Source organism: Notolepis coatsorum (assembly GCF_963971535.1).
Source record: "Notolepis coatsorum genome assembly, chromosome: 2".
NCBI classification, from domain to species: Eukaryota; Metazoa; Chordata; class Actinopteri; order Aulopiformes; family Paralepididae; genus Notolepis; species Notolepis coatsorum.
In genome coordinates, this window is record NC_140166.1 from 133780654 (window position 1) to 133800795 (window position 20142).

The window sequence follows — 20142 nt, forward strand, 5'->3', positions numbered from 1 at the left end:
TAATAACCGCGGCGGTAGGAAATATTTTGCAAATTTGTGCGGTAAGGAAATAATCAATACCGCGGCAGCTCACCCGGCTTGTATTAGGAGGCCGGCTTATAATTGCTTAGCTCAAGAGCGCACCCGGCCATTAATAGAGACCCGGCTTGTATTTGAGACCCGGTTACTATAGAGGAATTACGGTAGTTAACAAAGAGAGGCATTGATTTTGCACAAAAAAAAGAATCCCATGCCCATCGAACGAAGCTTCGAAGCTTCGAAGTATTTAAGACAGCCCTAATAGATACACATGTTGACATATGTGTCAAGACTCGACTAGTGTGTGAAAGATCTCTCTCTCTCGGCACCATCTGACGCTAACAGCAGCATGAGTAGGGGCCCGCGTTGATGCGTCGATGGAACCTCTCTACACCGCATGTAACACAAGCGCGGAAGACTTGGCTGTACCATGTGCACTGGCTTACCATGTGCCTGTGTTGCATGCACACTATGTGCAATTGCGTGTCCTAGTTGGCTAAACTGCTACATGTAAATTGAGCAGCGCTTTGACGATGTGCATAGATACACATGTTGACATAACGATGGCTGAAACGAAAAACCTCCCATCTGAAAATGTCACTTTTTTTTGGAGGTGTTGTTTTCTTGCAGAATGCAATTCTTTTTAAGGATAACCAATACAATACACTGCTTTTGGCTTTTGGAAAATATTTTGCAGACAGACTGGATAGGTGGAGATAGGAGGTTTCTCATCATCCAAAGTGAAATCAGAAAATATGAAAATGTGCAGATAGGAGGTTTTGTGCTTCAGCCATCGATATGTGTGGAGACTAGACTAGTGTGAAGAAATATCTCTCTCTCTTCTCTCTCTCTCTGTCTTTTATCTTTCTTCTCTCTCTCTGTCTTCTATCTCTCCTCTCTCTTCTCTCGCTCTTCTCTCTCTCTCTCTCTCTCTCTCTCTCTCTCTCTCTCTCTCTCTCTCTCTCTCTCTCTCTCTCGCTCTCTGCAAAAAAATTAAATCTTGCAGACAGACTGAATAGGTGCAGATAGGAGGTTTCTCATCATCCAAAGTGAAATCTGCAGATACTGTAGGAGGTTTTGTGTTTCAGCCATGGATGATATGTGTGGAGACTAGACTAGACTAACAGCAGCGTGCGTAGCTCCTACCGCTCCACACTCACCCAACATGTTGCCCCTGTTCAGCGGCTTGGGCGGCGGCGGGGGCGGCTGCTTAGCGGCCTGCGGGGCGGAGGAGACCGGGACGAGGGACGCCGAGGACTTGGGGTTGTTGGCGCCGCCCGCGGAGGAGGAGACGGTCCTGGCGTGCTTGCCCCCCCCCACCGCCGAGGGGGATGGGGAGGAGGAGGAGTAGTGGACCGCGGGGTGGTTGGACGGGGTGCGGGGCGAACCCTCGCTGCCGGGCTCCGGGGTGCGTTTTCCTTAATGCCAAGCAAGCAGTGCAAAAATGCTTCCGCATTCGTCACCGCACGCCAGTGCGGTAAAGCGCCCTTCTTTTCAGACAAATGCTACCGTGCGTGCACCGGCGGCGGCGTGCTCGCTCAGGTGCGTGCGTGCGCCGGCGTGCTCGCGCGAGGTGCCCGCGCATGCGCATGAGATCCCGCCTTGGTTCGACACGAGCGGAGCTCAATATATATAAGTCACCGCCCCTTATTTGGTATCTAGAAATAGCTCAATTGGCAAGGCCACATGGCTGTGGATCCTATGGCTCGTTTGCTGGCGAGTTCGAATCCCATCGAAAATATTTTTTAACGTGATTTTTTTTTAACGTGTATTCTTTCGCCGGTTAAGGTTAGGCATGGTTAAGGTTAAGGTTAAGGTTAGGCATTGTTTCGGAGTTGGTTAAGGTTAGAACGGTTAAGTTTAGGCGCTGTTAAGGAGCTGGTTAAGGTTAGAGTTTGTCAAAGAGAATGGCAATATAATTTCTATGGTTAAGGTTAGGCATGGTTAAGGTTAAGGTTAAGGTTAGGCATTGTTTCGGAGTTGGTTAAGGTTAGAACGGTTAAGTTTAGGCGCTGTTAAGGAGCTGGTTAAGGTTAGAGTTTGTCAAAGAGAATGGCAATAGACTGCCTATTTCCGCGCGACCTGGGCGCTGGGCGGCGGAAAATGAAAGGCGCATTACTGCACGCCACTACGGTAAATTTTTGCACTGCTTGCTTGGCATAAAGCTACACGCCTCCGGGGTGGAGCTCATCAGCCACTTGGGAGGCATGACGGACTGCTTGGGAGGCAGGGGCTCGCGCAGGGTGTCGCGCAGCAGCGCCTCCCGCAACGCCTCCGCGTCAGGGACGAAATGGCTGTCTGACTCTGAGAGAAAACACAGGAGGGAGAGAGAGAGAGAGAGAGAGAGAGAGAGAGAGAGAGAGAGAGAGAGAGAGAGAGAGAGAGAGAGAGAGAGAGAGAGGGAGAGAGAGAGAGAGAGAGAAGAGAGAGATACAAGAGAGAGAAGCAGATAGAGGGAGAGAGAGACAGCAGGAGAGAGAGAGAGGGAGAGAGAGAGAGGGAGAGAGAGAGAAGAGAGAGATACAAGAGAGAGAGGCAGATAGAGGGAGAGAGAGAGACAGAAGGAGAGAGAGAGAGATAGAGAATGAGAGAGAGAGAGGGAGAGAGAGAGAGAGGTTTCAACAAGTTACATTTAACCACTTAAGCATTACAAAACCTTTGTAAAACACTCATTTTTCGTGGGATTTTTATAACCTGTATGACTATAAAACGTCAGGCTATGGAACCGTTATGTTTTCCAGCTTCTACCTCTCAGCCGGAACTCAAAAACAGGCATCTGGCAACAAGTAAACAGAAATGTGAGTACAAACCTCTGTAACTCTATTTCATTAGCAGAGTGATTCTTCTTTGTTGTGGAAGAAGATTCTGAATGTTTCCTTTCAAAAGAGACCAGACTCATGCATGTGCAATAAGTATAATAAATCACACATTACCTTGGGTATGCAATCGTCAGGCGTGTTATGCAAAACTAGCCCCATTTTTGTGGTTAAGACTTTTTAAGACCTTTTTAATACCAGTTAGAGCTAAATGTAATACCAATTTCACAACCATACTAGCAAAGAAAACACTGCTGCACTTTAAATTATCTCGCGTTCCATACAAGCTCTCACCAAACGCACCAAGCTCCCGGTAGCGCTGTAAAAAACAATGACTTGAATACAAAAACATTTAATATATTAAATATAATTCCATCTCCCAATAGCCGGGCTGCCACCCCACATTTTTTTTAATACCTGTGCAATTTAAACGTAAGACTTAAAACAGCTCTTATCCAAAGCGCTTTACAACTTATACCTCACATTCACCCATTCACTCACACATTCACACACCGACGGCGGAGGCGACCATGCAAGGTGCCGACCTGCCCGCGTGTATATTTTCCCTAACGGAGTTGCACTTCTGCATTCGGTTTGCGCGATCTGATTGGCCACTGACTACGCTCTCTCTACGCCCAAACAGCGCGTTACGCTAGTTCTGCCTCTAACCTCTAACAGCCTGCAGCCAGCATTATCCAATTCATATCAATCGAAATAACGTATTGTTTTCATCTCTCTATATTAACGTGATTCCATCAACACAACATAAATGTTCAAAACACGACAAGACAGTTTGCATCACTTGCCACGGTTCTCGGCATTATCCAATTCATATCAATCGAAATAACGTATTGTTTTCATCTCTCTATATTAACGTGATTCCATCAACGTGGTCTGGGGCTGGCGGGCGGTGGTCTGGGGCTGGCGGGCGGTGGTCTGGGGCTGGCGGGCGGTGGTCTGGGGCTCGCGGGGCGGTGGTCTGGGGCTCGCGGGGCGGTGGCCTGGGGCTCGCAGGATGGTCCACACACCGCTATCAGTGTTCTTCTTCCCCGCCAATGAAGTATTCACCCAAAGACCCAATACCGTGGCAACAACTACCGCACTACCGGTAGAATAAGTGCCGAGAACCGTGGGAAGTGATGCAAACTGTCTTGTCGTGTTTTGAACATTTATGTTGTGTTGATGGAATCACGTTAATATAGAGAGATGAAAACAATACGTTATTTCGATTGATATGAATTGGATAATGCTGGCTGCAGGCTGTTAGCAGAACTAGCGTAACGCGCTGTTTGGGCGTAGAGAGAGCGTAGTCAGTGGCCAATCAGATCGCGCAAACCGAACGCGGAAGTGCAACTCCGTTAGGGAAAATATACACGCAACCTGCTCATCAGGAGCAAGTGTCTTTCTCAAGGACACTTAGGCCCAGTCCACACGATCACGGGTATTTTTGACACCGTTTTCTTTTTAAAAATGTATTCAACAAAAAAAAACTGTCTACACAACGTGGTTTAAACTCCGCACCGAGTGACGTATATACATGTAGTACAATGACAAAGCAGTAGGTGGCGATATAGTTCAAACATGAAGGCCATTTCAACCAACCAGAAGGGTTTAGGGCAGGGTTAGAAATTAACGGGGGCTTGGGGCAAAATGCCCTCGAAAATTTACCAAATGCCCTCGAAAATATAATTATATGCTCTACAGTGCGAGCATTTCCCTCGTATTTGCCCCTAATAATATGTGTGTGTGTGAACCGGAAAAACCATTTACTTGCAGTGTGCGAGACGAGTGAAGATTACAAAACAGCTCCGCTGTTAATAGTTCAGAAACTGGACTGAAATTCAGTTTTTGGGTGGAATGCTTGTTGCAAGGAGGGAGGGAAGCGGGGCCCGCTGCGTGTTACAGGGTGCTTGAGCGGTGCGAACACAGACAGACGGAGAGCTCTGCTCTCATCAAGCATGCATAAAGTTACACTGCTATCTTAACGTTAGCAAGCTAAGCATCTGCATAGCGTGACCTGTGTAACGTTAAGTAACTTGTGTTCGGCGGGGAAAGACCGTTCCATTTGTAACACAACTTCAAAGAATAACATCCAAATCCGATCCCGATGCGCATTTCCTTCATTCCACAGCGCTGAGCGCGCAACGTATTTCATTGATAGATCTGGCCAGAGCCTATACTCACAAACGTTCCAGTGCTGTCTTCGGGATGATTTTACAACACAACTTGCCCTCAGGGACAATCATATTTAATCTATTTAGATAGAGTATGTATTATTTACAGATAATTGAAGGTACCTCAAAACATGAAACCAAGCCATGTCACACATCGTGTGTGTGTGTGTGTGTGTGTGTTACTTGAACAATTGTCACTGTGCTCCTAAATTTCTTTGTGTGCTCCTAAATTTGTATTTAGATTTTATTTATTAACATTTTATTTAGGAGCACATGTGCTCCTTGGGAAAAAGGTTAGCGTAGAGCCCTATATATGGAGACATTAACATTACGTTATCAAACATAGGGACGAAGACTGTAAAAAAAGTGTCAACAATGTTTTATAATCTTTATGTTAATTTTCATTATAAAAATGTTGTGCCCCCGAAATACAAAAAAAGCCCCCGAAAATCAATTAAGGGGGGCAAAAAAAGCCCTTGAAATTTCTTTTTAATTTCTAACCCTGGTTTAGGGTTAATACCAGAAACTGACCTGAAGCCTGGAACATAAACATCCCTCCTTGCTCACAGCCATTTAGCCAACGTAGCATTTATTTTTCAGCAAGAGAACAAAGTGCAATAAAAGTGCAATAAACAAAAATGGATACATTCACTGTGTGTTCTGCCTCTCATTTGTTGATGAAACAAAACCAACATCAACACAATTGACCACCAAGAGCGGATAGTTTACTCTCACAAAAAGATCTCCGGTGTTGTTAGCTACATGCTAATGTGAATGGCATTCTCCATGTTAGGGATGCCCCGATCACGTTTTTTGCCACCGATACCGATCACCGATCGTCTTGAGCCATATCGGCCGATACCGATCGTTTTTGGTTTTATTTTTTAAAAAATATATACCGTACTTTTCGGACTATAAGCTGCGGCTTTTTCCCCAATTTTTCGACCCTACGGCTTATATAACGGTGCGGCTTATATGTGACTCGACGTAACCAAACCCGAAAATGTAAACATCTAAATATTGCTTTTTTGACTGCATTGAAATGTTATTTATCTGTTCCCTTATTTGCTAAACTTAATACAACTTGTAAATGAGTTAATTCTTGTTATTTGTCCGACAGTATTGTGTCCCAATGCTAATTACATATGGTAATTAAACATTAAAACACCTGCGGCTTATATATGTACACATCATTCAATTTAGCTGCTGCGGCTTATAGTCAGGTGCGGCTTATAGTGCGAAAAGTACGGTATATACTTTTATTTTAATATATATATTATATAATTATACTTGTAGTTGTATTATCTGCGAGACATCGCCACCACGCAACAAGTCAAAATGCTCGCTATCTCCACTGTCTGTGTGTATACTCTGCTTTGGTCAAATCACATTCAGCATGCCCTCAGCAGGGTATATCTGCGGCTCTGCAGATATACCCTACTCCCTCAGCTAGCCCCTTTCGTGACTGCGATGCAAGCCGGGGCTCGAATACGCATCGAATCAATGTTATAAGACATTAATATCAGGGGCTATCTGTAGCTACTGCTAGCCGGCTAGATAACGTTAAGACAACACCTCAGTGATCTATTTAGTTTAATGGGACATTTCGTATTGAACAGTGAGCTAACGTGAGCTAACGGAGGTATCATGCACTACTAGACTATTGCTGGAGCATTTGTTGATATCAGGAGCTATCAGTAGCTAGCTGGCTAGATATCGTTAGACAATGCCTCATGTATTAAACTAAAAGTGAATAGTTTAAACAGTAACGATAGCTAGGTAGCTAACGTTAGCTCACGGTCGCATGCACTAGGCAATAGGAGCCTCTGTTTGTTGACACGGGTAAGGGAGGGGCAGAAGGAGGAGGAGGGAGGAGCAGTGCGCTGCAGCTCTGTGTGTCTGAGACAGAAGTCAGCGAGTGAGATCTCCGCTAAGAATTGGATCATGTTTTTCGATCGGTTTTCACGATCGGTGAAAATAAAGCATTATCGGAATTCACCGATCTCATATTTATACTGAATATCGGCCGATACCGATCGCTGGCCGATCGATCGGGGCATCCCTACTCCATGTATATAGTTAGCATCGAGGCTATTAACGTTAACGCTAGTAGAAATGGATGAAAACTTTATTTAACAGATTGCAGAATGGGTACAATACAATACGGCTCAATACAAACAATTGTTAAGGGGATGCAGACTGTTGTAGTTTGGACTGGGTTTCTTATAACAATAACTTGACAACATGTGAGCTTAGTTTAGCCGCAGCTACAGGTTTACTCTGGTCAGGTCAGGAATGCGACAACAGACATCAGTCGATCACAACACTCTTCAACACAGACGATACGTTTCGAACAAAAGTTTGTTACAATCATTTTTATATAACGCTACTTGGGACAGCTCTGCTGTAAACACTGGAAATAACCTCGGTTTCTATGCCCACACGCAACCACTGCAACCGGGGATGCACGCAAAACTTCACCCTGGACTCCGGTTTTCAAAGACCGCGGTTGTAGTGTAGCAAAACCCCGGTTGTGTGTGGGCGAACAGTGCAACTGCGCACATACAATCACGGTTACATTAAACCCAGCGTTCGTGTGGACAGCCCCTTAAACACACTGCCTGGGAGGAGCGGGAACCAAACCGGGAACCTTCTGATTACCAGACGACCTCTTTACCTCCTGAGCCACTGTCACCCACTTTTAAGACTTTTTGACACCCTGATTACATAATGAGCTCATTCCATTATTGAAGGAGCAGAAAACCTCATCACATTATGCCGTTTCAGTCGTGGGATTGAAGCGGTTGTGTGCCACTTCACTTCGCCACTCTGGAGCTCCACAAAACGACTTAAGACTGAGGGAACATTATCTGGGGAGCAGACTCAAAGATAAACAAGAGTAAGCTTCTGTAGGTATTACCAGCACCAGTACCACTAGTACCACCAGTACCACCAGTTAGGGCTGGGCGATATGGCCTAAATATGATATCACAATATTTTCTGACCTTTCGGCGATACACGATACACATCACGATGTTTTTCTTTTTTACCCCAAACAATTCATTATGAGGCTTACCAAGACAGTATTTGAGTTTGCAAGCTAACATTATTATATATTGCATATATTTAGCAATGAGATATTATATGATTTAGATATGAAATATGATGAATTGAAAATGGGGGACCCTGATGTAAACAAGACGAAAGTCTTTCTCTGGTCTGCATCCCCTTAACAATTGTATGTATTGAGCTGTACTGTACCCATTCTGCAATATGTTAATACAGTTTTAAATCAATCAATCAATCAATCAATCAATCAATAGCATTTTAGCATTTTTATGAAACTACTGTATATTTGTATGTCTCTGTTTTGATGAATTGAAAATGGAGGACCCTTATGTAAAAAAGCCGAAAGTCTTTTCTGGTCTTCATCCTCCTGTACTGTATTGTACCCATTCTGCAATCTGTTAATAAAGTTTTCATTAATTCATTCTGACGGAAAACAGAATAATTTTGATTGACAGTCGAGTCTGCCAATTACGTCACACCGCTTGCACCCGCCCTGCTGTTCTTAGCACCAATCGGCAAGCGCTATTTGTTTTTGACTTCCTGAATGTCCTCCATTGATTTTGACGAGTGCTGACAACAACAAAGCTACTAACATTAGCTCCCCGCGGCCGACGAGTGGGAGACCAGTGCAGGATGACTAAACAAGGCATAATGATTTTACTGCAACGAATGTTATAATAAAAGCCTTTCCATACATCTGTCTGATTGAAAACTTTATTAACAGACTGCAGAATGGGCATATCTCAGCACGGGCTGAGATATGAACGAGTAACGTGTGGACCAGATTGACGCGACACAATCCTCTTGGGCAAAACATCACGATATCCACGATACGTTGAAAAAGTGTATCGTTAATGAACTGTACCCGATATTTATATAATATCGTCATATCGCCCAGCCCTACCACCAGTACCGCCAGCACCACCACCAGCACCACTACCACCACAGCTGATGTTTTAGGTCCAGGGTTATTTATTTACAGATGTGTTCTATCACTGTAGTGTCACACAGGCTATGGGGAAATAGGTCGAAAAAAGGAGGAAGAGCAGAAGAGGGTGGATAGATACTGAGAGAGAGATCAAGAGAGAGATTGAGAGAGAGAGAGAGAGAGAGAGAGAGAGAGAGAGAGAGAGAGAGAGAGAGAGAGAGAGAGAGAGAGAGATTACGAGAAAGAGACTGAGAGAGAGACTGAGAGAGATGTGAGAGAGAGACTGAGAGAGATGGAGAGATACTGAGAGAGACTGAGAGAGAGAGAAACAGAGAGGCTGAGAGAGATCAAGAGACTGAGAAATAGGCTGAGAGATAGATTGAGAGACTGAGAGAGACAGAGATATTGAGAGTGAGAAATGGAGAGAGAGAGACTGAGAGAGACACACTGAGAGAGAGATGGAGAGAGACTGAGAGACAGAGTGATAGAGACTGAGAGATAAATGGAGAGATGGAGAGAGAGAGACTGAGAGACCACACTGAGAGAGAGACTGAGAGAGATGGAGAGACTGAGAGACACTGATAAAGACACTGAGAGACACAGAGAGAAATCGAGAGACAGGGAGATGGAGAGAGACACTGAGAGAGAGAGATCGAGAGAGACTGAGAGAGAGATGGGGAGATAGACTGAGGGAGGGATAGATGGAGAGAGAGATAGGAAGAGAGGGGGAGGAAAGACAGAGAGAAATATGAGACTGAGGGAGAGAGAGACTGAGGGAGAGGGAGACTGAGGGAGAGAGAGAGAAAGAGAAAGAGAGAGAGAGAAACAGACTGGGAGAGATAGTGGGGGGTGCAGATAAAGATGTGAAATATAAAAGAGAGTGGATCCAGGGACAGAGGGAGAAGTAGAACTCACGAGTCAAAGTCAGCCGCTTGTGACTGTGTATGTGCTCGTGTGTATGTGTGCTTGTGTGTGTGTGTGTGTGTGAATGTGCTCGTGTGTGTCTGTGCTTGTGTGTGTGTGTATGTGCTTGTGTATGTACTTGTGTGTGTGTATGTGCTTGTGTGTGTGCTCATGTGCTCAGAGAGACAGGGAAAGAGAGAGAGAGACTACCCGATTGAATGACTATTTTGTAAATGAATATGTTTCTGTTGATTGTCTTTACTGTTATTACTAATATTATGGTATTTTATTGCTTAATATATATGTTATTATTTGTATGTTGAACTTGCTTTGGCAATAAGTATGTTAATATTTCATGCCAATAAAGCCTATTTGAATTGAATTGAATTGAGACGGGGAGAGAGAGAAAGACAGAGAGAGAGGGACAGAGAGATAGAGAGACGGGGAGAGATAAAGAGAGAAAGACAGAGAGAGAGGGACAGAGAGATAGAGAGAGAGACGGGGAGAGAGAGAAAGACAGTGAGAGAGGGACAGAGAGATATAGACTAGAGAGGGATGGAGAGAGACCGAGAGAAAGAGAGATAGTCAGCCACTGTGACTGTGTATGTGCTTTTGTGTGTGTGTATGTGCTCGTGTGTGTGTGTGTGTATGTGCTTGTGTGTGTGTATGTGTGTGCTTGTGTGTGTATGTGCTTGTGTGTGTATGTGCTTGTGTGTATGTGTTTGTGTGTATGTGCTTGTGTGTATGTGTGTGCTTGTGTGTGTATGTGCTTGTGTGTATGTGTTTGTGTGTGTGTATTTGCTTGTGTGTATGTGTTTGTGTGTGTATGAAGTGGATCCCCAGCTTAAATTCCCTACCGATACTACTCTGCGTTGTGATTTAAACCTTTTTACAAGCTCTTGGAATCCACTCTTTGCCAAAGGGAGATAACCACTGTTTTTAACCTGGTTACTGCCTACCCAGAGAGAAAATACGGCGCTGCCGTTTGAAATGAAGCGAGATCTGAGCAGTTTGAAAAGAACCCGTTTTAATGAAAATGGATTTCAATCAGATGTTACAAAAGAAATCATGTATGTGCAATGAACCTACGAGAAGCATCCAATATGCCGGATGATCGTAGAAATTCAGACTAAATTCTCAATAAAAAAGCTTGTCTATAAACATTCTCGCGTCTCGATCTCCTGCGTCGATCTCTTCTCCTCGCTGGGTTCTAGTGGAGAAAAAGGGTGTGTTTGTTTCTTGTTGCTTCCTGGGTCTTTGGGTTGGTCCTGTCCCTCCTGGCGAGGAGTTTTTGGTTATATCCAATTTAGGCTCCGCCTCTCATTTTACGGCAAGCGGGCGTTTCCAAAACTCTCCTCGAGCGTTCCTATTGGAGAACACTTATTCTCAGCTCTCATTGGCTAACTCCCTACCGTGACGTTTTGCACTGAATTAGGTCACGATGTGGATTCAAAGTCCAGAGTGCTTTGATCAACTGATCCTTTGTTCAGAAGAGACTGTCTGGCGTCTCTCAAGGCAGTTTCTTTGTTTGGACCATTTGCCTAGAGCACTGGGTTGTAAAATCACCCAGTTTATTAACTTTCCCAGGAAGTTCAAACGAGACTATCTCTCACTCAATCAGCAGCTGCCTGTTTCAACACCCTTTTTAGGAGTCTTGAGCCACGCAGCTGCTTCAAATCAGCGATGCGTCTCGTTTCTTTTGTTGATAGAGGCAGAGAAGCCAGGAAGAATAGTGAATGCATTTTACCTGTCGGTGTTTCTGCCATTCTGAGATCCAAGGTGTACAGTACAATAAATAGTTTGAATGGAAATCTACCACAGTTTCCCCGGTTTGGGGATTAATGATCCCCAAGATACATGTTAGTAATTTCTCAAACAAACTGTTTACAATTACCTTAACCTTACTGTTTAACCTAATTACCTCAGAGCCAAACCTTTCCAGAATCCTTCTGACTCATTTTCCATATTTGTTAGTATCATTTGCTTTCAACACCCACATTACTCCCTCCTCCACTGACCGACTATGGACCCATTTTTATTTACACAGTTCTCTATTCACTCACACCGTTTAACAATTTCCACTCATTTGCAGGTTATATACAATGTATCAGTTATATCAATTTCACTTCAGTCTAGGTCCGTCCCTTTATACAAAAAGATGATCGTACCAATTACCAGGTTTAGACTATACTTTGTGTTTTTTATCCAAATGTGTCTGTTTTGTGCAATTCACTCTGAAAGAAAAGACCTTACATTGCATTTACTATCTAAACATTTCTAAAAAAGGAGAGAGCTTAGCTAATGAAAAATGAAAAATTAATATGTACACGCCCTCTCCAAGGCCTATCAGTTACACTATCCCTTCCTTTGCCTATGTATACCGTTTAGGCTTCTGGATGACTCGTTTTGGTCGAGTATCTTGTTCCGGGCTTGTGCTAAGCACTGGTTCCTCTGGCTCTTCTGGTACCTTCTCCAAGTCCACAGAGGAGAAATTATTATGTTCCAATTCATAATCTTCTCCTCTGTCTGGTTCCTGTAAAAAACCTTCATCTTCTACTGGTGGCCAATCGTGGCCCCCTCGGTCTGGCTCGCCATAATCATCCGGGTCTTCCCCATCGTTTGGGGTTAGCGCCGCCTTCACTTCGCCTTCGTGTAACGGTTGCGACGCCCCGGTTTTACCGTCAAGGTCTTGTGGTTCAGGTTCCCATTCTTGGTCCGTATTGGTTGCTTTTACACAATGAGTAACGTGAAACCACATAGGCGATCCTTCAACTTGTAAAGCCCTCTCGGTGGCTCGAACGACTTTGTATGGCCCTTCTCGTCTCGCGCCAAACCACTTGCGTCTAAATACTTTGACATAAACGTAGTCGCCTGGTATGATTTGAGGTGTAGTCTGCCTATTCACCTCCTCCCCGGTTTCATGCTCCTGTCTACTGGAGACATGAACCAGAATACTTTTGTGTATCTTTGACATGTATTTTACGTACTCACGCATGTCGTTGTCCAGGATGTCCAAACTCGGACCTTTGCCTGTCGCGCGCAAACCTGGTACTACCATGCAGCGACCTAGCATCATTTCGTGCGGTGTCAGACGCAGACCGCGAATTTCGCTCGAACGACAAGCCATCAAAGCTAACGGGAGAGCGTTTAGCCAATTCAAGCCTGTGTGTTGACAGATCTTTACCAATTTGTTTTTTAGTGTCCCGTTCATGCGTTCCACCAACCCCTGGCTCTGCGGATGATAAACGGCCCCCAATCGCTGTTTTATGCCTAAGTGTTGGAGTATTAAACGCACAGTTTTGTCGACAAACTCTTTTCCATTGTCCGACGAAATTCTGTCCATTAAACCAAAACGGGGAATTACCTCTTGGCATAGGAACTTAGCCACAGATGCTGCATCCTTGTGCCGGGTGGCGCACGCCTCCACCCACCTTGAAAAACGACAGACAACGACAAGAATATATCTCTTCTGATTAATGGGCTTAATCATGTCAATGTAATCAATTACAAGGTCTCGCATTGGGCCATTGGGCGTGGGGATATGTCCTGGTGACACACTAATCCCCTTATGTATATTGTTTTTCAAACATATTACACACCTCTGTAACACATGATCAATTTGACTGACCAAATCTGGCGCCCAAAAGCCATATTCTCTGATTTTTCTCCTTACCTCTCCTTTATGCGCATGGCAAAAGTCGTGCGCCGTGTGGATCAGCAGTCCGACCAGGCCAGCAGGAGCCACCACAAATCCACCGGCGTCGCGCCACAAACCTGAATCATCCTGACTAGCCCCCCTGGTTATCCAGAGGTTCCGTTCCACCTGACTAGCCTCCTCCTGGAAAGTCAAAACATCTTTGTAGGTTATCTTGTCCTCTAACTCAACTCCGTGTGTGATAACCAATACCTTGCCTGCTCTGTCAGCACCTGTCACTTCCTTGGCAGCTTCGTCTGCTCTTCTGTTTCCTCGAGATATCTTTGACTCGTCAGACTGGTGGGCAGCACAATTGATTATCGCAATCCGCTTTGGTTTCATAATTGCTTCTAACAAACGTTTAATCTGACTACAATGTTTTATGGCGCTTCCGTCAGCTTTCTTAAAACCTCGCCCTTTCCACACTGTTCCATGTAAAAATGCGGTACCGTGAGCATAACTGCTATCTGTATGAATATTCACAGTTCTGCCCTCTGCCATGTTACATGCTTCCGTCAGTGCGACCAACTCTGCTAACTGGGCCGAACAAGGTTGTGATAATGCTTCGGCTTTTTCTACCACAAATCCTTCGCCCTGTGACCTTACCACGGAGTAACCTGCTTTTAGTCCCTCGCCAACACGATAACAAGAGCCGTCAGTCCATAACTCCAGATCTGGACTGTCAAATGGAAATGCCTGCAAGTCTGCTCTGAGTTTAGAGTACATCTCGACTTCGACTAAACAGTCGTGGGGCTCTCCATCTTCAGGCGTAGGGATGTCAGCTGCCGGGTTCGTTATGGAACACCTGACCAGCGTCACATCTTCCTGTTCCAAAAGTCTGTAGTAGTGTTTAATGCGAGGCATCGTTAGTGCATATTTACCGGACTCCAACAGACTCTTCAAGTCATGCCTCACCATGATATCCACTGGATATCCCATCGTAATACTTGCGGCTTTTTCGTACATCGTATACACTCCAGCCATTTCTCGGTAGCATGGAGCCATCCCCATCTCTACTTCCGAGTAGGCAATTGAGTAGTACGCCATCGGCTGTGGTCGCGCCCCCACCCCTGTGTCCTGGGCCAACACCGCACACGCCTGCTTCTGATCTGGTGAAGAAGAGACGTATAGTATGAATTTCTTGGTATAGTTAGGCAACGCCAAGGCCGGCGCCTCTAACAGTCGGGACTTGATTGTTTCGAATGCCCGTGAGCCCTCTTCGGTCCATACCACTTTACTGCTCAGTTTATCAACGCCCGTTTCTTTCAGCATCTCTCTCAATGGTTTCACTATTTCCGTATAGTTCTCGACCCACGGAGAGCTGTACCCCATTATACCCAGAAATCCCATTAGCTGTCGTACCGTCACAGGCTTGGGTGCCGTCCTTATGGCCACCAAATGTTCTTCTGAAATAGCCCGATGGCCCTGTGAAATTGTTTGTCCTAAATAGATCACTTTAGGTTTACAATATTGCAACTTTTTCAACGACACTTTATGGCCGTTTTCCGCCAACAGTTGCAACAATATCACGGAATCGCGATGACATGTTTCCTGATCGTCCGCGCACAGTATCAGATCATCCATGTACTGAATGACCCTAGAGGTCATGACTTTATCCAACCCCTCTAAATCCTCCCTTAGGATTTTGTTGAATATGTGTGGCGAATGTTTTAGTCCCTGCGGGATCCTAGTATACTCATAATATTCATCCTTATAAGTAAACCCAAAAAAATGCTGGCACTCCTCGCTCAAGGGCACACTAAAATATGCACTACACAAATCTATAACTGTATAGTACTTGGCTTTCGACGGGATAAATGTCAATAGCACATGGGGGTCGGGGACATCGGATGGATAGTCAAGTAACACCTCGTTGATAGCTCTTAGATCGTGCACCAGCCGGTAAGAGGTATCCGGCTTCTCCACGGGTAGCAACGGCGTGTTGCTCCGGGGATCAGTTGTTTTCCGTAAGACTCCTGCAGCTAAAAGTCCTTTAATTTGTGGCTCGATTCCAGCCACTGCTTTCTCCTTCAATGGATACTGTTTCTTCCAAGGCAGGGTGGCCCCAGGTCTAAGCTCCACCTTCACAGGTTGAGCGGACTTGATTAGTCCAATGTCAGTGCTGTTCTTTGCCCACAGCGTCTCAGGCACCGCCTCCATCATGTCCTCTTGGAGGCTTGATGCATTAGGGAGTTCTCCCAGTGTCTCTTGGGATAATTGCACAGTTTGGGGATGACCCATCCCTGTGCCTTGAACCATGATCTTAATAAACCTTTTATCAGGGCTCATCCAGATCCGTTTGTTTTCTTTCATCTGTTCAAATTCTATCCCTTCAGCTTTTTTCATCATTTCGCCTATGTGTTGTTGATCACATGAGCTGATTACCTTCAAAGTCACATGGGGAACACTATCCATTATGCCGTGCTCTTTACGCAGATAGTCACTCCGTGCAATACGTAACGCTGCTCCCTGTGGCCCCAATATGATATTGGTAGCATTCAGCTGTACTTTGTCAGGTTGCACCCTCAGCCACTCCTTAGTCTGTGACGAGTTTGCATCTCTATGATACTGCAGAGTGCAGTGATAGGGGGTCTTTGGATCCCTTGCTTCAGGCATATTGGCAGTGATAAATTTCTCCCATTGTAAGGCGGGGCCAAGTAGCTCTTGGTCCAATCCCCCTAGACAATAGATCTCTGGTGGTTGACTGTCAATTCGTTGTACCATCTGATAGTACTGGTCTTCTCGTTCGGCTATCACGCAACCCTCCGCAGTACATTTAATGTCCATCCCCAGTAACCCCAGCCCATCTCGGCCGAGCAAGTTAATAGGTGTGCTCTCCGAGACCAGCACAGGGAGAGTCGCTTCCCTGCCTTGATATCTCAGAGTCACAGGTTCGGTAACAGCCGTCAGCTGGTTTATTCCCTCAAATCCAATTGTCCGTACATATCGACCGGACAAGGTTAGGTGCGTCGCGTCTTGGGGTTGTACTACCGTGTAAGCCGCGCCGGTGTCTGCCATCATCTCGACAGATTTGTCATTCACCGTTACGCACACAATAGGCTCCTCCCTTAAAGACGACACTGACAGCTGACACCTCCCCATTGGACTCTCTGGGCCTCTTCATAGTGGTTCATTTGGCCCTCTTGCTGGATTTACCGGGCCATTGTTCTCATTTCGGTCTTGGACTCGGGGTTGACCTTGGCCTTGCCAAGTTCTTTCCTGGTCTCCCTCTCCGGGTTGACAAGCCTGTCTACAGTTCCGTGAGATATGACCAGTCACCCCACACGTCCAACACACCACCACCCGCGCCGGGAGTCCATTCGGATTCCGGGGTCTGCCTCCTCCTTTCGGTCGTGGTTGCCACTCTCTCGGCCTCTGTTGTTGGTCCGGCGCATAACCCCCTTGTGTTCCCACTTGAGCCCGTCTCTGTCCCTGTGGTTCCCCTTCATAGCCTGTCCCATCTCTTGGTTGTGGGGCCTGGACTAAGGCTTGAAGGTATTCCACTACCTTTACTACCTCGGTTGGCTGTTGGTACATGATCTTACGTTGTTGCTATGCATCCTTCTCCTTTGCTCTTTGCTCTTTCTTCCGATACAGTTCAACGTAATGCTCTATTTGATCTATATATAATTCCAGCGCCATCTTTGACAATGACACCACCTCGGCCAATTTCTGTCTTACCTCTATGGGGAGGCCGTTTTCAATCTTGGTTCTTAACTGGGCTTCATGCATAGGGTCAAGTCCCGCCTCCCGACCAGTTGTGTTCTTCCACGTGGAGTAGGCTTGTTGTACGTATTGCCTGGGGTGCCCTGTTGTCTCCAAAGTACCAATCGGAATTTGGTCTGCGTGCAGTCTCATTGGATAGGCTTCTCGTAGGGCCGCCCACGTTACTCCCCTGTACGCTAGGAACAGGTCCGCATCATGCGCTCCAGTCCCCACATGGCCATGCAGGCGAGCCGTCTCCAGTATCCTTTCCATGCCGTCTTTTCCCATCATGGTTGTCAATATCTTCTTGACATCCCCCATTGCCATTTCTGTGCCAACCATCACCTCCTCCAGTTTGGCAATCCAAGGATTGGCCCCATTCTCGAGGGGCGGCAATTTCTCAGTCACCTGTGTCATGTCCGACACCTTCAGGGGGTGATATTCCAGGTCCTGTCCTCTTATTATTATAGGAGCCATGCGGATAGGGGCTTGCATGTTTCTCGTCTGTGATCTTGTCTGTCTTCTCTCCCTTACACGCTCTTGTATCTGCAAAAGGGCCTCTTGCTTCTCTCCTTTTTTGTCTTTCAGGTCCTTTTGCTTTCCCTCAATGCCAGCCCGCGTCCTCATGAACGTATGATATTCCTCCCCCTCCGCTTCCATGGCCTTAGGGTCGGGTCTTTGTCCTGCTAGGACCGTTTGATCTTGGTCCAAAGCCATGAGCCCCTGCTCTATCTCCGTCAGATCATCCTTTATCCGTGTTATCTGTACCCCAAGTACGATGTCGATAGTCTCCAGCTCCTCACCTACTGCATCTATAGTCACAAGTGGTGGTATTGTGAGACCAATCTTGTGACTGTCAGGTGCTACCCCCTTGTGGGCCTGGGGTTGGGGGGAGGTAAACTGCTGGGGGGAAATGGGCTCTCGATACATAGTACGGGGCGTAGGAGTTGGGGAGCTTTGGGGGTGCTCCAGCTGGTGGACAGGCTCTCTCTGGTAGTCTCTCTGGGGGTTATACTCTCTCTGAGGCTGACCGTGGGCCTTCTTCACCCTTTCCCACTCTTTCTTTTCCCACTCTTTCTCTTTTAACATTGCCTCATAGCCTTCCTTATTCTTTCTCTCAGCTGCTTGTATCACTCTTGTTCGCTCTGTCTGCTCTTCTGTCCTATCCCTTGGTCGTGGGGTGGTTGCATATTCTCTGCCTGACCCAGTCTGGGCTGACCTGTCTGGTCGCCGTGAGGCGTCCACACCCTCTCTGTCTGACCTATTCCAGTCTGACCTATCTGGTTGCCGTGAGGCGTCCCCACCCTCTCTGTCTGACCTATTCCAGTCTGACCTATCTGGTTGCCTTGAGGCGTCCACACCCTCTCTGTCTGACCTATTCCAGTCTGACCTATCTGGTTGCCTAGCTGTCAGCTGAATAGATGTCTTTGCTTGTCCCTTCTCTAGGTTCCCCAGATCATCTGTCAACTGGTAAGGGCTTATCATCTCTAATAAAGGTAGGATGGGATATATTGGCTCCCCCTTCTCACTGGCATATGGCGGGGGTGCTAAAGCTTCCTCAATTCTTTCCTGTTGGACCATAAGATAGGAGGCTGGGTTGGGTGAGGCTAACTGCACCGCACTTTGGGCGGTGACAGGTGTCGTCTCAGGGGCCTGGGGAGTTCTGGTGACCTGGACTACCCCCTCTACTGGTTTGTCTGCATCATTGCCATTTGCAACGGCCTTCCTTTCATTTTCCCTTTTCTCACCTTCCCGTCTATAAGCTTTTAAAAGGGTTGTCTCTTGCAACCTTTTCTTTGCTTTTTCCTCCTCTTTACCCTGATAGGTGTATGCCTCAATTAGTGTTCCTATTTTAGCTATTAACTCCAAATCAAAAGAACCATCGACTGGCCAACGTTTCCCTTCCTTCCATCTATCATTCCATCTTTCTGATACATAACTTGCTTTTCTCAAATAATATTTGTTACCTCTTGTCGTGTCGTGTTCATTTGCAATAATTTGTACTGGACTTTCTTCCATCGACCCAATTACGGTCGACTTACCTGCGTCGGTTTTGTCTTTTATCTTTTTATATGCGTTTAGATTGTCTCGTTTTCGCCCCATTTTTCTCTTGTCTCTTTTATCTTGTAACAATGGCAACAGGCAGAACAATAGCTTGTGTAATCCCTATCTAAGTGTAGGTGTCTATGCTTTTGTGACTATCTCCTGCTCGGACAGCCAATAGTGGCACTGTGGACCCTTCCTATTCTCTTCTGTCCCTTGTTCAGTTGAAATTCCTATTCTTACCTGATTTGTGGTGTTCCGCGTGTCCAATCGAACTGCTGTAGATCAGAGCACACAATGACAACAGTTCTTGTTAATTTATCAACCGGACTTGTACTTTACTCTGTCTTTTTAATCAAATTACTGAGAGGTTCCTATCATTCACTGTACGAGTATCTTTTTACTTTCCTCATACACTCTTATACATGAGACAATTGTAATTGATACATGTGTGTGATACCACCCGTTTCTACTCCCTGTTTTTCTTCTCGTTCGATCTCTGTCAACACACTGGGTTCCTATGTTTCGAATTTCCGCTCTCCTTTACTTCCGCTTGATTCTGCTCCAATTCTGATACCCCTCGGAAAACAAAAACATCGTGATTAATATAGTTGCATTCATTTTTTCATTCTTTTTCATTATTCAGTACCACACCCCCCAGGGGACACCTGTCACCCAGACACGTGTCCCCCAGAGGTAATCTAAAGAATGCCACAGACGCCGCGCCACGCACGCCGTGAGGTGTCGACCCTGTTTACTGAAGAGACCTTGACAGCCCCTCCACAGTGGCCT

At 45.9% G+C, this 20142-nt stretch overlaps 1 protein-coding gene across 1 annotated transcript in view; it reads right to left on the minus strand.

Annotated features, from left to right (window-relative positions):
- The window catches only part of phactr4b (phosphatase and actin regulator 4b), a gene marked incomplete at its 5' end in the record, with an annotated part of 89178 nt that overhangs the window by 47861 nt on the left and 21175 nt on the right, over positions 1–20142 (minus strand). The window contains 2 exon segments of the mRNA XM_084308309.1: positions 1179–1419; positions 2192–2322. Coding sequence (XP_084164435.1) covers positions 1179–1419; positions 2192–2322 — 372 coding nt within the window.